Here is a 16,442-nt window from a genome sequence, read left to right as displayed (position 1 = left end):
TATATAGGATACCTTTTGTATACTAAGTAATAAGAATGTTTTTTTTTTTTTTTTACATCTTTATGTAATATACCTTGCATCAGTTCACTTTTGATACAAATTTTCAGTTAAAAATAATAACAATATCTACAAAACAATATCGCTATTTCTTAGCCAAATAACCCTAAATCAAAATATTCCACTTTTTTTAAAACACATTCGCTTATAACCCGTCAACCATGTCTTTCACTGAACCTAAGGATTATGAAAACTCTTTAGATTTCGAATTTGTAACAGATAATGCTCCTTTTGATCTTACAACTTTCATTAATTCTGACATATTTCTAAACGCTGATATGAATTTTGATACTGAATCGAAGGACAATTTCAACTCTAAGTGTTATGTAAATGATAGTGCTGAAACCAGTAGTAATCAATCTCTTGATAACAATCCCCAAAACACCTTGCCAACTTCTTTTGAATCAGAGACTTATTATGAATCACCTATTGCGGTTGAACAAAATAGCACCGTTTACACAAACATTTATAATTCTCTAAGTGAGTTTTTAATTCAAAAAAGTGATCCTGCTAACACTAATGGAAGTCAGCCAACCGTTGGTTTTGGGCCCATCCCCAATGATATATGCCAAAACTTTTATAACGTTAATTTCAACGATATTTTAGACCCTAGTAGTGGTCCTTTACATATTACAAATCCCACTAATCTTGTACCTCTTTCCAATATCGATCATTTTGATATTGATGCTTCGTATCTCATTTCTTCCACTCCTGAACCACGCCCGCTTTCCAGTTCCACTGTCGATAATAATTTTTCCTTCGATACTTTCCAGCAGTCTGTTAATAAAAACAATAGTTTTGACTTAACTCTGCCAGCCAGGAACACAAATAATCATAATTTGTGCAAAAATACACGCACAACTACAAATAAAGTGGATAAACTTCGTAAAGGTGCCGTTGGAAATAAATGTGAGTGTTTAGAAAAAACAAGCTACATTCACTCACCAGCTTTATTGGAATTTGAAGTTAAAAAAAAATATGTCCCCTTTAATTTTTTAGTACAACACACTGAGAACGATATTGTTAACAACCAGGAAGCCTATCACACAACACTCGTATTATCCATGCAAGCTACTGATTCGCCAACGATCAACACAGAATATACACAAGAGGAATCTTTGTTTATGGAATTAGTTTTGTGGATAACTTCTATTATCAACACCTCGGTTTTCTTCAAGGGAAACAGTTTAAAAAAATTGAGTAAAAAGGAAAGTAAAAAAATCAAGCTGGAATTGGATAACATCAAAATTAAATGCGATCCCAAATATATCATGTATTTTAATATCAAGGATGAGCTTCAAATGGTTAGAAAAAATATGGTGGAGTGTAGCAATCCGTTGGGTTTGCAACTTGCAGAAATAGAGCATTCAACAAAAAGATGTGGTGTGCTACCATTGTATGGCCAACGAATCATTACAAGAGGGCTATACGAAGAACTTTGTCTAGTTCGAAATATGGCAGTTTTGTCTAGCACACATGCTTTATTTTATTATATCTTTGGTTTGCTACTACCCTTCAACTCAAAAACAAGTGAAAATAAATATGATAAGTTGAAATCGGAGGATTTGGTAAACATGATGGGTAAAACCAGAAACCACTTGGATAGGACTTTTAAAAACCTATACGGTGTCACCCACCTTGAATACAGTAAAGCTTGTGAACAGATTTTAAACCAACACCCGACATTACTTACCAAAATTAGAAAAGCCATTGCTATTAGCGCAATGGGGAATCTTTTTAAATCAGCTGAAAACGTTGCCAGCTTTGTTCAGAACTGTTGTGCTAAATTTATAGATAGGGCCAAACACTCCGAGGAGCACCAACATATCAACGTATACAACATATACTGTTTTGATTTAAATACAAATGGTGCCAAGGAAAAGATGGTTAGTTCTATTAACAACGGAAAGGACAAGACCCAGCACAATTGTACTGTCGACCACTATAAATGTGACACTTTAAAAAGTATAATTGCTGAAATCGAGCTTAGAGATAACATTGGTACATGTGACTATGACCCAAAACTATCCACTGAGTATTACAACAAGTTTCAAAAAAATATTTTTTCAATTATTGAAAAAAACTGGGACTACAAAGACCACACGACTAAAGCCTTGAGGTTAAAAATATTACAAAGACGTCTTGATTTTATAACACAGCATATCAGTATCCCAAATAGAATTGTTACCAAGATACTGGAACTAAATGGAATGGAGTCTCAAAAAGATATGTTTTCATTAGCTAATGAACAATAACTTGGTATGCTTTTGCGTTTTTATTCTATTATATACATTTTGCTTTTATTCTTACTTTTAAAGTTATATATATATATATATATGTTATTTTATCTTTTTTTTTGTTTAAAGCAGTTAAAATTTGGTATACTTTTAATTTTTGCTTTATTGACAAAAACTTTTTTGAAACATTATCAGTTTCAAACAAAAAAAAAATAAATAAATAAATCTCAAATTAACGCATATATAAACGCGTGTAAAAAAAAAAAAAATTTTTCCCCTTAAATCAGTTGGATAAAATTAAACAGTAAAATTAACTGGTAATGTTAAATTCATTCAAACAGTTGGCATATTGGTCAACATAGAAGGAAGTAACATAACAATAATCAGTGTCACAAGCACCCGTACTACAATCACCAGTGTATGGAGAAAATCTTTTGGCAAAATTTTCATAAGTCTGTAAAGTACCATTACTGGAACCAATGCTGGTGGCAACCTTATGCCAGTAAGTAGCATTTAATGGAGCATTAGTTGGCCAGTCAATGTTATAAGCAGTTCTACTAGAGTATTCAAAGTTCCAGACTGGCTCAGAACCGTTATTAGTAAATGTTTCATTTAACTTTGTGTAAAAGTTATAGGCATTCATAATGGAGAAAGTTTCGGTATCAATTTCGTAATATCTCCAACCTGGATTGTTTTCAACCCATGGAGTGACTGCTTGACAAATCCAAGCATTGTTAACTACGTTGTCTTCAGTTTTGGTGTCAGAAGTACCATTGCCCTTATACATAATTTGAAATTCATCACGATGGGTATGACCATTAAAAATGGCAGCAATAGTGTATGGGGAGAATCTTTCGATAACGTCACCAAATAATTTGGCTTGAGGAGGCAAAATATCAGAAGAAACTGGTATATGATATATAATCCAAACTCTTTGGTCATTAGCCTCGGAATCTAACAATTCGCTAATCAAAAATTCGAATTGACCAAAGGAATCTGGATCTTCAACGGTGTTCCAATAAGCATAATGATTTTTCATATACCAACAATTACTGTTTAAGGAAATAATTTTCAAACCTTGCTTGGTGGTAACAGAAAATCCAGTATAATGTGTCTTGACTTGCTGAGCTTCGGAAGCATTTAACCAGCCGTAATCATACCATAAGTCAGACATCAACTCGGCATTCCAATCAAATTTGTTTTGGAAACCAGATTTTTCTTGAGCAATTTCACCATATGGGAAAGTATCATGATTACCCAAAACAGAGTAAACAGGAACTTCATCCAAAGTGTTTTTAATATCTCTAAAGATAATCTGTTCGGATTCAACGGTCATATCGTAACCGGTGTAGGCGGTTTCATCATGGTCGACCAAATCACCAGTGAAAATGGCAAAGTCAAAGCTGATATTGTTACTTTTTTGGTAATCGCCGATGGAATGTAAAGAGGAATTAATTAAAACTTCTGGGGCATCACATTTGTAGTTACCGAAAGTAGTAGCTGGGACCCAAACACTGGATTCATTAACGTTGACCCAATCACCTTGAGTGAAAGTACCATTGACGGCATAGTTGGCATTAGTATAGAAACTGTTGTAACCAGTGGAAGTGTGATTTTGTGGGACCTTCTTACTATTAGAAGTGTGTGGAGTACAACACATAGAGGCTGAACAATTGGCATCAGTTCCGACGGTGTAATCCAATTCAATATGAAAATCGGAAATATGCAAAACATTGAAGGTTTCGTTACTTGGTTGAGGAGCAACATAAGCCTTTGCAGGTTTAGTGTTATTCCACATGTAAGAAATAGACAAATTGGATGGAGTAACTGGTAAAGCACACTGGTTACTTTCCTTGTAGTGACAGTAATAGTCACCATCCATGGATAATGGGTTCATCAAGGATAACATGTCAGCAAAATTGGAACCGGTAGAGGAGTTGCTAACAGTGTTTCTACCGAAATTGGTCAAACAAGTGGTGGTTGTTTCATACCCACTTTCCAAACACCATTGTTTCCAAATAGTTGGAATTAAATCAGCTCTGGTGAAAGCTAATGATTTACCAAATAACAATCTACTCTTACACTTTTCACACTTGCTTAAAGAAGTGTCATTCCCGATAGAATATAACATTTGGACACTTTGCACAACAAGTTGATCATCAGCAACAGTATTTTTAGTCCAGCTAACGTCACTATCATTTAAAACACTGACCAAATCGATGTGGGCAGGATAGGCATTGACAGTGATCAATAAAAATAAAAAGGAGACAAATTGAGCTAACATTTTTTTTATTATTATTATAGGAGACAATGAATGAATTATAAAGCACAGCTTCTTAAATTTCAAACGCACAAGTAGTTTTAAAAAGGAAAGTGATTGGTTATTTGTTCTCCTCTACGAGCTACTTTATTAAGTACTTGGTCTTGTTTTATTTTTGTCACTTTTAATAATGTGGAAAAGAAAAAAGAAAAATTTTGAAAGAGGAAAAGGGAAAAATGATAAGAAAGAAAGAAAAAAAAATGGAAGTCATACTAGTCTCTTTATATAGATTTATTATTATTATTATTATTATTATTATTATTATCACTATTATTATTATTTTATTTTATTTAACTTTACTAATGATTCTAGTAGAAAAGTTTAATTACGAAATATTTTAATAAGTGAAATTATTATTTGTGTATAAGGTGTATTCTACAGAAACAAAACAGGAAAAAGAAAAAAAAAGAATGATTAGTACTCGGCACATGGATTGTAATTTTAATTGATATGTAACATTAATTTTCTTATTATTACTATTAGATTGAACACAAAAACGGATTAGTTTTAAAAAAATAAATACGATAAGATGTGTGTATAATGATATTCATTTATGCGTGTGGTTTGATGTTTTCCACTTTACTTTTCTTTTTTTTTTCTGTTTGATTAATTTTCTACTTTAAATAACTGTTAATAAACGTTTTTGAATAATTAAAGAGCAAAGCAAATATAGTGTATTATTGTTAGTATCACTGACACTTTCTGCACGTGCAGTTTTGCACGTGGAGTATCAAGTACATTAATATCTTACTTGCAAAAATAAAATAAATAAAGAAAAAAAACCCTGTGCAACGACTGGAACAGGAAAGTTCGGTTCATTAACTGAAAGGAAATTGCAAGATTTGCAACAAGGCAATACAAAAGGCTCAGAAAATAGCTCGTCTTTTTATCTCAGTTGTATAAAATTAAATATTGCATAAAATAACAAAAAAAAATAAGCAAATGGCTAAATGTTGTTTATAAAGTTTAAAATGCTCGGGTAAATTAAAACTGTTGAGAAAAAATCAAAAATCAAAAAATTAAAAATCAAAAAATAATGTCCTGAATGCAAAGTTCGGACTACCAAATAAAATAGATCTCGGAAAATAGAATTATTAATCTTTTTATCTTTTTTTTTCTCTCTCACAAATTCAATAAAAACAAGAATTTTTATACTCAGTTTATCTCTCGTTTCAGTAAAATTTTATCTAGTTCAATATACTTTATTAAATCCAATAAAAAAAAATAAAAAAAATAAAAAAAAAATATTATTATCCTCAAAAACTTAATACATATATACTCCACAGATGTCCCATTTAATAACTTTAGCCACATGTAATTTAAACCAATGGGCTTTGGATTTTGAAGGAAACAGAGATCGTATTTTAGAATCAATCAAAATTTCAAAGGAAAAAAAGGCTCGTTTACGTGTTGGTCCAGAGCTTGAAATCACTGGGTATGGTTGTTTGGACCATTTTTTGGAAGATGACTTATATTTACATTCCTGGGAAATGTATGCTTCTATTTTGAAAACCCCTGAGACTTTTGATATTTTATTGGATATTGGTATGCCAGTTGTTCACAAGAATGTCAGATATAATTGTAGACTGTTGTCATTTAATGGTAAAATCTTGTTGATCAGACCTAAGATCTGGCTAGCCAATGACGGTAATTACAGAGAATTAAGATACTTCACTCCATGGTTCAAACCGACAATTGTTGAAGAGTTTCAATTGCCGGTTAATATCGCAAAGCTTACCGGACAATCGTTGGTCCCATTTGGTGATGCAGTTATTAATGCATTAGATACATGTATTGGAACCGAAACCTGTGAAGAATTATTTACCCCAGAATCCCCCCATATTGCTATGAGTTTGGATGGTGTAGAAATTTTCACTAATAGTAGTGGGAGTCATCACGAATTACGTAAACTAAATAAAAGAATGGATTTGATTAAAGGCGCAACTAGTCGTTGTGGTGGGGTTTATCTGTATGCTAATCAGAGAGGTTGTGATGGTGATCGATTGTATTATGATGGGTGTGCTTTAATTGCTATCAACGGCAAAGTTGTTGCCCAGGGGTCTCAATTTTCGTTAAAAGATGTTGAAGTAGTAACCGCCACTGTTGACTTGGAAGATGTTAGGTCTTACCGTGCTGCCTTCATGTCCAGATCTATGCAAGCTTCTTTGTCAAAAATAAGATACCAAAGAATCACCGTCGATGTTGAATTGGCCGTAAAAAATAATAGATTTGACCCTTCGATTACTTTAACTGCAGCAAGGGACGTTCGCTACCATTTGCCCGAAGAAGAAATTGCCCTGGGTCCAGCCTGTTGGCTATGGGATTATTTAAGACGTTGTAAAGGTACCGGTTATTTTCTACCTTTATCTGGTGGTATTGACTCTTGTGCCACAGCTGTCATTATTTTTTCCATGTGCAGATTGGTTATCAAGGAAATTTCTGATGGGAATTATGTAGTTCTTAAAGATGTTCAAAAAATATGTCGTATGGGTCAGGAGTGGATTCCAAGTAAACCGGAAGAAATAGCAAATAAAATTTTTCACACTTGTTATATGGGTACGGAAAATTCATCAAAGGAAACAAGAGATAGATCGCGTAATCTAGCGAAGAGAATTAATTCATACCACGTTGATTTGAACATGGACCCTGTAGTCAACAGTATTATCAGTTTATTTGAAGTGGCAACTGGTAAAAAGCCTGTTTATAAAATATTTGGTGGCTCTCAAATTGAAAACCTGGCTTTACAAAATATCCAGGCTCGTTTAAGAATGGTTTTGTCATATCTTTTTGCTCAATTATTACCTTGGGTTCGTAATATTCCAAATAGTGGTGGGTTGTTGGTCTTGGGAAGTTCTAATGTTGACGAGTGTTTACGGGGGTATTTGACCAAATATGACTGTTCATCAGCAGATTTGAACCCAATAGGTGCTATATCTAAAAGGGATTTGAAAAAATTTATTGCTTATGCATCTGCAAATTTTGACATGCCAATTTTGGATGATTTCTTAAAGGCAACACCAACTGCAGAATTAGAACCAATCACAAAAGATTATGTTCAATCTGATGAAATCGATATGGGTATGACATATGATGAATTAGGTGTTTTTGGTTCATTGCGTAAAATAGATAAATGTGGACCATATTCAATGTTTTTGAAATTATTACATTTATGGACACCAAAATTAACACCACGTCAAGTCGCTGAAAAAGTTAAAAGATTTTTCTTTTTTTATGCAATTAATAGACACAAGCAAACTGTTATCACGCCAAGTTATCATGCTGAAAATTACTCTCCAGATGATAATAGGTTTGATTTACGTCCATTTTTGATTGATCCTCGATTCCCATGGGCTTCCAAAAAAATTGATAGGATTGTAGATCAATACGAGGGCAAGATCAGCATTGATGACCTAAACAATTTAGAAGTTGACTGAGTATTTACACTGTAGATATATACATATATATATATGTATATATATGTTATATAAAATATGGAAGGAAGAAATGACTACTTGTGGGCACCCCAATTTGTTTTAATAACAACGTTCTTGTTATCATTTCTATGCATGAAATCCATCAAAGTGATTGCAGTTTTCAAGGAATTATCCTCTTGAATGAAATGGCCAGATTCTTGGAAAATTACTAGTTGATATTTCCCTTGCATCTGTCCTACAATCAAATCTTTATCTAGATTATCATTACCTGCCAATATTAATAATTTACTAGTTTTCAAATCAACAAATTTGGAAGATAATCCCTTAAACCATGTACTCCAATAACTTGTAAAAAAACTTAAGTCAGTGACTCTTGAAACTCCTCCCGATATAATATCTTGTTTGAATAATGGTGGTATTGATATTTCGGCACTTGGTTTGTCATTAGGCATCCCTCTATTGACATGCCAGGATATAGCATCCTTCATATTATTGAAGTTGAACGGTGTGGTTTGCAAAAAAAGTTCCATTCTATCCAAAGCCAAAATGGCTGCTTCTTCCACAATGTCGAGCATGCAAACCCCTACGACCTTATTTTTAATATTATCTTTCAATATGGGAAAAACATTGGTACAGATACTCCCACCTAGCGAGTGACCTACCAAAGTTATAGATATTTTTTCTAAGCTAGCCGGACTACAAGGTTTTAAATGATTGTCAATAAAATTTTCAATGTTAGCATTGAAATCATCAACAAAATCATTCAAGGAGTAAGTATCCACGGAATCATCGATAAATTGGGTTCCGCCATGACCTCTTGCATCAAATGTAAAGCAAGCACAAGCTCCAGCGTATTTCTCTTGTAAAATTTTGATTAGCATTGCAAATGTTAGAGCGGATGATCCAGCTCCATGATGAAAAATAAAAACAGGTATACTTTTGCAATTCTCTATTGCATTTGTATCAAACAATGAGTAAAAATAATTAAATCTGTGATTATTTATTGTAAAAACATTTCTATGTTGTAAAAAATCATTCCATTGGGGTAATGCTGTTTCAGAAGGTAAATTTTTTCCACTGTTAAAGGATGATTTCGGTTGTTTCTTAGCATTATTGGTAAAGCTAGGTAAATCACCTACAAAATCTTCCTCGTTTTCACCTTCATGATACTCATCATTTTCATCGGTTCCTAATAATTCTTGGGCTTTTTTCAAGTTGTTCAATAACACACTTTTTTGTAGATCCATTGGAAAAATAAACTTTCTAGGTAATGTGCAATTAAAAGTTGTGTCAAGCTATGATAATGCACGATTAAATTTAACTATAATGATTATATAAATGCGAGTGTGATTAAAAAGAAAAAGGAAAAAAAAGAAGAAAAAAAAGAGAAAAAAAGGAAAAAAAAAAATAAAAGTTAAAATAAAAATTGTATTATTCTGTCTTAGTTCTTTCCTTTTAGTGAACACTATCAGATCATCCTTTAATAGAAAGCTATTAAAAATACTATCTTGTTGTTTTGTCAGCAAAACACTTTATAATCTTAATCCTTTAAAGGGGGAAAGGTTACAGGGAAGAACGAGCCACCAATTTGCTAAGAAAGAAAAAAAAAAAAAAAAAAAAAAAAAAAAAAATTTACGGTGATTTTTTAATTTCTCCTTTCATTATAAATAGTAAGTAAAATATATAGTACTTTGTTCCCTTCCAACGTATTGCGGTTTTAGCTCAGTTGGGAGAGCGTCAGACTGAAGATCTGAAGGTCCTGTGTTCGATCCACAGAAATCGCAATTTTTTTTGTTGATTTCATCAGTAATGATTTTAAATCAGTCTTGGCTGACAACATATTTATTAAATGCTAAATTATATTTCAAAATTTTTTTAAACTTGAAAAAAGACAAAAGAGAAAAGAGAAAAATCTTTGAAATAATAGTTATTACATATTTTCCACGTATTTCGATAGTTTAGGAGACCCAGTTTCACGCATTTTAGTATTTCGTCTAATCCTTTCAATAGTCTGTTTAACACCTCTGTCAAACCCATCAGTGATTTTATCAGCAAAAAAATTCTCAAAGTCTAATTTAATATCATCACCAACTAAGTTTCTAAAACTAAAACGAATGAATCTATCAACAACAATAGGATTTATACTAATTCGCTTATAAATTACATCATAATTGCTCTTGAAAAAATTCCATAATGCCACATTGATAACACTATTATTACCCCAGGCCTCGGCTAAATATTGTAAATTCATTGGTTCAATCTCCAAAATTAATCCAAAACAACTTTTGAAAAGCTTGGGGTTTGTAATTGAGCCTAAACTGTTCAAAATAATCTCTTGATCAGCCAAAGTACTTTGAAATAACAATTTTTTAGCTTTCTCAAAGTCTAATAATGTGGTCGTGTCCTCTTGAGACATGATAGTGTCTAAAACAACTGTACTAGCGTTGCTAGCAAATATAGACTTTTCACCATCAAAAATCTTCCTGCATCCTTGTAAAACTTGCTTATTAGATAATTTTCCAGCCGTAGTTAACAATAGATTATAGGTTTGGCTTCTCAATATTTTTGTTTCACAATTTTGCAAAATTAGAGGATTAGCTAAGTATGGTAATAGTTTGTTATAAAGTCGTTTTTCACCAACAATGCGTAAAATAACGTGTTTCAAAACGGATTTTTTATCACTAGAAACGATAAATTTTAACTGATTTAATGAATTTATAGCTTTCAACCACACATAATATTCATCATCAGAAACATTTCTTTCATCGGAAAATTTAGATAATATATTTAGAAGTCTTGTGTAATCGCCAGCACTTTCAATATCGCTAATTAATCCAATTTTTGCCCTACTATTCAATTCATGAAAATTAGCTAAAACACTATTGAATGTGGAATCATCTTTATAGTTTACCCTATAAAACCCATACGAAGCTGAGTTCAAAAAAAAGAATGAATTCTCAATATTGGCATTGATAGTCATTTCTCTAGCATTCATGCAAATCTTTTGATTGTTCTTTAACATTAATGGAACCCACCAAATAGTAGAATCATCACTATCTTCACCACTGGAGAGGTATCTGGATTGTGTTAAAATATATTCTTTTTGGTTATGGTTATAACTAACATCAACAATGGGATACCCAAGTTTTAAAATCCAGTTAGATAGACATTCAGAAACATCGGTCTTATTTCTGTCAGCTTCGCTAATGCAATCAAATAAATCATACATCGTAGCGTTTTTCCATTTATTCTTTTCCAAGTATAAAGTTACACCCTGTAAAAATGTTTCCATACCAATATAAGAACTTATCATTTCCAATATAGAACAACCTTTCAAATAAGAAATACTATCAAAAACCTGGTCAATATCTTTTGCGTTACGGACAGATACTTTTATTGGATGTGATTCTTTCAAAGCATCCAATTCTAAAGCAACTTCATGAGAATTGTACATAACCATGCTTGGAACATCCCAATGTGGGAAGAATTTGGAAACGGCAACGTACCCAAGCCATGTGGCAAACCCTTCGTTCAACCATAATTCATCCCACCAATTCATAGTAACTAAATTGCCAAACCATTGGTGTGCTAATTCATGACAGACTACATATGCAATTTTTTGTAATACAATAGGATTGCTGGAATGTTGTTCCAGCTCCGCAAGATCATAGTCTCTTTCATTTTTAAAAGGTTTCCCAATTGTATCTGTTAGAACAGCTGTTGGTCTGAAAGTGATTAAAGAAAAATTTTCCATAGCATTGTGAGAATATGATTCGACGCATAATAGATCTATTTTAGGTAATGGGTATGGGATCTTCAACAACTCGCTAAAATAATCAATAACGTTTGCAGCAACTGATAATGCGAATCTACCTTGTTCACTTTTCCCCTTACAGGTATATATCCTAATGGGTAGTTTTTTGGTGTTATTACCATAAATTTTATTCTTCGTAAATGTTTCCAAATAATCAAAGTCGCCAATAGCCCATGCAACTAAATAAGTCGACATGAGAGGAGACTTTTCAAAGACATGTTGTATTATGTTGTCAGTAGAATGTGGTTCATTCAAAGTTTTACATTCAGGCATATTAGATAGAACTGTGAATTTAGCGGGGGCTGAAATGGTAACGTTAAATGTGGCTTTTAAACTAGGTTCATCAAAACATGGAAATGCTCTCCTAGCATCGGTCGCTTCGAATTGTGTTGATAGCATAAATGATTGTTCCTTGGTTTCATAATTACTTATAAAATCGGATCTATAAAAGCCGCACATATTTGTTTGAATTCTGCCTTTGTAATCAATTGCTAGAATAAACTTATTTTTTGTATTAACGACTTCAGTAGGGAATTGAAAAGTTAACTCTTCGTACTCTTTATTGTCTTCCTTGGATAATGGAAGGAATACAGGTGTGTTTTCGTCGGCAGCAGTGCTGGATAATGGTATTAAATAAGCTTCTTCGATGACAATGTCCCTGATATTTAGGGTAATAAAAGAAGGATCTGTTATTATTTTAGAATGGTTACCCATTGTAGTGGTATTTTTATTCAACTCAATATCTACATGGCCCTTAAATGAATTTTCGGCTGTATTTATGTCAAACAGCTCAATGTTATAATGATTTGGTTTATAAGTAGTGGGTAATACATGATTTAAAGTATTCATTGTGATATAAATGTATATCAACCCAGGTATTTATTTATTTATTTATTTCTGATACCGATGTTGATATTTGTAGTGGTGGATACAAGGGAAATATTATTATTGGAATCCTGGTTGTAACAATAAAAACATTATTTTAGGAAATGTTGAAAATAATTTGTTTCTATTTCCGGAACTAATTTAAATTTACGGCCATTTGCCTTATCGGGCTTTAAAAAAGAGAAATTGGGTATTATTACCCCACATTTGCACGTGATAACAAAAAGAAAAAAAAAAGCGTAATTTGCGGTAAGTAATAAACGCTGTAAATCATCCGTTATTAGAAATCTAACTTTATCAAATCATTTCAAAATAATTAACATCAATAGATTTAAAAAGGAAAAATAAAATAAAATAAAATAAAAAACCAAAATTCTTTCTCTAATATATTCACATCCATGCCAATATCTAATATCATATTACGAAACCCTACTCATTATAAATATTATACTAAATTATCAGTGTTCAATTCCCTTTCAAAAGCATCCCGGTTATTTGCTAAAAGAAATGTATCTACCAAGCAAATGGAATTCCCATGTTTAGATAAATTAGAAGCAATTACAAAACAATTAAAAGAGAAACAACAAAAACAAACTCTTAAAATTGACAAATTACAACAATGTATAGATCCTGTATATTCTAATATCAAAACAGGATACCAAATATATGAGTCAAAAGTCCCATTATATTCTGATTTTGGAGGTGTGTTACCCAATCCATGGCAAATAGCTTATGAAACATGGGGTACTTTAAACAAAGAAAGAAGTAACGCTATACTATTACATACTGGTTTAAGTGCTTCATCACATGCACACTCGACAAAACAAAATCCAGTGTCTGGTTGGTGGGAGAATTTTATTGGCCCTAATAATCCATGTTTGGATACAAATAAATATTTTGTTATTTGTACCAATGTATTGGGTGGATGTTACGGTTCGACGGGCCCAAAGTCAATTGATCCCACAAATACTAGCTCTAAGGACATTAACAAAAGATATGCCACTAGATTCCCAATGTTAAGCATACAGGATATAATTAGGGCGCAGCATCAGATGATTAAAGAATTTTTTCTAATAGACAAACTATACGCAAGTGTAGGCAGCTCCATGGGAGGCATGCAATCTTTGGCATATGGTGTTGAATTCCCCAATGAGCTTGAAAAAATTGTAAGTGTCAGCGGATGTGCCAGATCACATCCCAGTAGTATTGCAATGAGACACGCGCAAAGACAAGTATTGATGGCTGATCCACATTGGAATAGAGGGTATTATTATAATGAAATCATTCCACATGTTGGAATGAAATTGGCCAGAGAGATTGCCACTGTTACTTATAGATCTGGTCCTGAGTGGGAATCTAGATTTGGTAACGAAAGACTAGATGATGAACGACAACCAATGTTGTGTCCTGACTTTTTAATTGAAAACTACTTAGATCATCAAGGTGAAAAGTTTGCACTTGAATATGATGCTAACTCCTTTTTGTATTTGAGCAAAACTATGGATTTATTTGACTTAAGTTTATCTTTTCAAAAAAGGGGGTTAAGAAAAAGAACGAGTTTGGTTCAAAATAACGGTATTTGTTCCAATGAATCTTGTGTTGTGGAACAAAATCAAGGATTGGAGGAAAAACCCGTCAAAAGAAAACGCAGCAGCACTGTAGAAGAAGCAAGAATTGATTTACAAAAAGGTCTACAACCATTGGCATCCAAAGATTTATTGGTTATTGGTGTTAAAACCGATGGATTATTCCCATATTGGCAACAAAGAGAAATTGTTGATTTGGTTAGCAGTGACACTAATTATTCGGGTAAAATTAAACATATAGAACTTGATGAATCACAAAGTCTATATGGCCATGATACTTTTTTATTGGACTTGGAAAATATTGGTAAAGAAATAGGTAAGTTTTTGACCAAAAATTAGTGACTTTTATCTGGTTTTGATAGTGTACAAAAAAAAAATATTATATAGTAAATATAATAATAGTGCTGTTGCCATAATTTTAAAATATATTCATATTTCAAATTGAGTTTTGTTTTTATTATTATTATTATTATTATATACAAGTGATTTTATTCTATTGAAAAAAAAAATAAAAAAAAATAAAATAAAATAAAAAAAAAAAAAATAAAATAAAATAAAATAAAAGAGAAGAGGAAACACAGATACGACGGCCAAATGGTTATTTATAATTAAATCACATTTATTGCTGTGCTGCTTCTTGTTGTTGATGGTTTACTTTATTGGCTTTCTTTTGTTTACGAGATTCTTTACGTTTTTGTTCAGCAACCTTCTTGGACTCCTTAATTAAAATACGGTTATCACCAAAAAAGTTGAAATCTTGCATATAACGTTTATCCATATTGAATTCGTGAACCACAGCAGAATCATTTAAACCTAATTTTTCAATAGTCCAATAATACCTCTCGGGATTATCTTTTTTTAAATATCTTAAGATGCTTTGTCTTTGTTGAACCAACATTCTTAATATCCTAGTGTTGGAATAATCTTTCTTGTGTTCCTTAATATGTTTGGCTAGCTTATGGATACGAACTGTCATGCAAGCAGCTTGGACTTCACTGGATCCAGTATCTCCAGGAAATCTTTGAAACTCCTCACGTGCTAATCTGATAGCTAGCTTCATAGCATCCTTGTCGCTATTATTTTTTATATTTAAAATCCTTAAAATTGAATCTCTCCTATTTGCAATCTGAGTATTGAAATCGTTATTATCCAAAACGGTATTCATTTGGTCGCCTAATTGGTCCTTTAGTCCAGTAGACACTACTAATCCTAAAAATTTATCTACTTCTTCTTTAGCAAAATTATTAGCTAAAACATTTGGTTCTTTAATTTCAGCCATTATACGTGCGATAAATGGATTATCTTCATGACCCAAGACCGGATCAACCTCGGTAGCTAAAGAATTATGTAAAGTTAATTGCTTAGCTTGATTCAATTGTTTACGTTTTTGAGCTTTTAAAAATTTGACAGCTTTAATACCTTGACATATTGAGGTAGTACCAAATAAACGAGTTTGAAGGGTAGCATTATTGATTATGGACCTAGATAGCATGGTAAACTTTTTATTTCGGCAATATACTTTCTTATGTTACAATGAATATTGTTAGTTTATGGTTATAACCTTTTTTTCTTAATTTTTTTTTTTTCTGATAATAAAACTGGGCTCTTGAAATCTTTTAACATTACCAAAGAATAAAAAAATTTTTTTTCTCTTTTTTTTTTTTGAAATAATTTTCTCAGATAGATACAAAAAAAATGTTATTATTTACGAGTATGTGTGGGTGTGTAAACCGAACTCAAAAATAAGTTTATTATCCGAGTTACCGTGGATATAGAGTTTCGGATAGTCAACTATTTTTATTTCGTATTAAAATATATCACGTGATTTTAACTTTTCTTTTTTTTTTATTTTTTTATTTTGTTTTGTTTTGTTTTATTTTATTTTATTTTATTTTTGTTTGTTTGTTTGGAAAAAAAAGAAATGAAAAAAAAAAAAATTAAAAAAAAAAGAATATGAAAAAATTTTTTTTACTATTTTTTTTTTTCTCCTAAACATTAATTGAATCTGGGTCCAATTGGCTTATACATAGGCAATCCTTCTTGCAACTCTTTCTTATCGTAGAGCAAGTATACTTAATTCTTTCTTAAAACATATAAAGAAAAAGAAGG

The 16,442-nt window shown here is 31.9% G+C and overlaps 7 protein-coding genes and 1 non-coding gene across 8 annotated transcripts; 4 read left to right on the top strand and 4 right to left on the bottom strand.

Moving 5' to 3' along the window:
• Positions 1–1,781: 1,781 nt before the first annotated feature.
• SCDLUD_004569 (uncharacterized protein) lies at positions 1,782–2,312 on the top strand (the record flags this gene model as incomplete). The annotated part of the gene is made up of 1 exon (XM_046076776.1): positions 1,782–2,312. One exon carries the CDS (start codon positions 1,782–1,784, stop codon positions 2,310–2,312), a length of 531 nt encoding a protein of 176 aa, XP_045933075.1.
• A 292-nt stretch (positions 2,313–2,604) lies between these two features.
• Positions 2,605–4,578, bottom strand: SCDLUD_004568 (uncharacterized protein; the record flags this gene model as incomplete). Its single annotated transcript, XM_046076977.1, has 1 exon — positions 2,605–4,578. The coding sequence occupies one exon, from the start codon at positions 4,576–4,578 to the stop codon at positions 2,605–2,607; it is 1,974 nt and encodes a 657-aa protein (XP_045933074.1).
• A 1,322-nt stretch (positions 4,579–5,900) lies between these two features.
• Positions 5,901–8,048, top strand: QNS1 (glutamine-dependent NAD(+) synthetase; the record flags this gene model as incomplete). The annotated part of the gene is made up of 1 exon (XM_046079444.1): positions 5,901–8,048. The coding sequence occupies one exon, from the start codon at positions 5,901–5,903 to the stop codon at positions 8,046–8,048; it is 2,148 nt and encodes a 715-aa protein (XP_045933073.1).
• A 74-nt stretch (positions 8,049–8,122) lies between these two features.
• On the bottom strand, positions 8,123–9,295 carry PPE1 (phosphoprotein phosphatase methylesterase 1; the record flags this gene model as incomplete). Its single annotated transcript, XM_046079445.1, has 1 exon — positions 8,123–9,295. One exon carries the CDS (start codon positions 9,293–9,295, stop codon positions 8,123–8,125), a length of 1,173 nt encoding a protein of 390 aa, XP_045933072.1.
• A 464-nt stretch (positions 9,296–9,759) lies between these two features.
• On the top strand, positions 9,760–9,832 carry SCDLUD_004565. Its single transcript has one exon. It is a non-coding gene; the product is annotated as a tRNA-Phe (tRNA).
• Positions 9,833–9,978: 146 nt separating this feature from the next.
• On the bottom strand, positions 9,979–12,711 carry SCDLUD_004564 (M1 family metallopeptidase; the record flags this gene model as incomplete). Its single annotated transcript, XM_046079446.1, has 1 exon — positions 9,979–12,711. The coding sequence occupies one exon, from the start codon at positions 12,709–12,711 to the stop codon at positions 9,979–9,981; it is 2,733 nt and encodes a 910-aa protein (XP_045933071.1).
• Positions 12,712–13,145: 434 nt separating this feature from the next.
• SCDLUD_004563 (homoserine O-acetyltransferase family protein) lies at positions 13,146–14,672 on the top strand (the record flags this gene model as incomplete). Its single annotated transcript, XM_046079447.1, has 1 exon — positions 13,146–14,672. One exon carries the CDS (start codon positions 13,146–13,148, stop codon positions 14,670–14,672), a length of 1,527 nt encoding a protein of 508 aa, XP_045933070.1.
• A 280-nt stretch (positions 14,673–14,952) lies between these two features.
• MRPS28 (mitochondrial 37S ribosomal protein uS15m) lies at positions 14,953–15,825 on the bottom strand (the record flags this gene model as incomplete). Its single annotated transcript, XM_046079448.1, has 1 exon — positions 14,953–15,825. One exon carries the CDS (start codon positions 15,823–15,825, stop codon positions 14,953–14,955), a length of 873 nt encoding a protein of 290 aa, XP_045933069.1.
• Positions 15,826–16,442: the final 617 nt, after the last annotated feature.

This window comes from Saccharomycodes ludwigii, chromosome VI (genome assembly GCF_020623625.1).
Source record: "Saccharomycodes ludwigii strain NBRC 1722 chromosome VI, whole genome shotgun sequence".
NCBI lineage: Eukaryota > Fungi > Ascomycota > Saccharomycetes > Saccharomycodales > Saccharomycodaceae > Saccharomycodes > Saccharomycodes ludwigii.
This window is presented reverse-complemented; position numbering and strand designations above follow the sequence as displayed.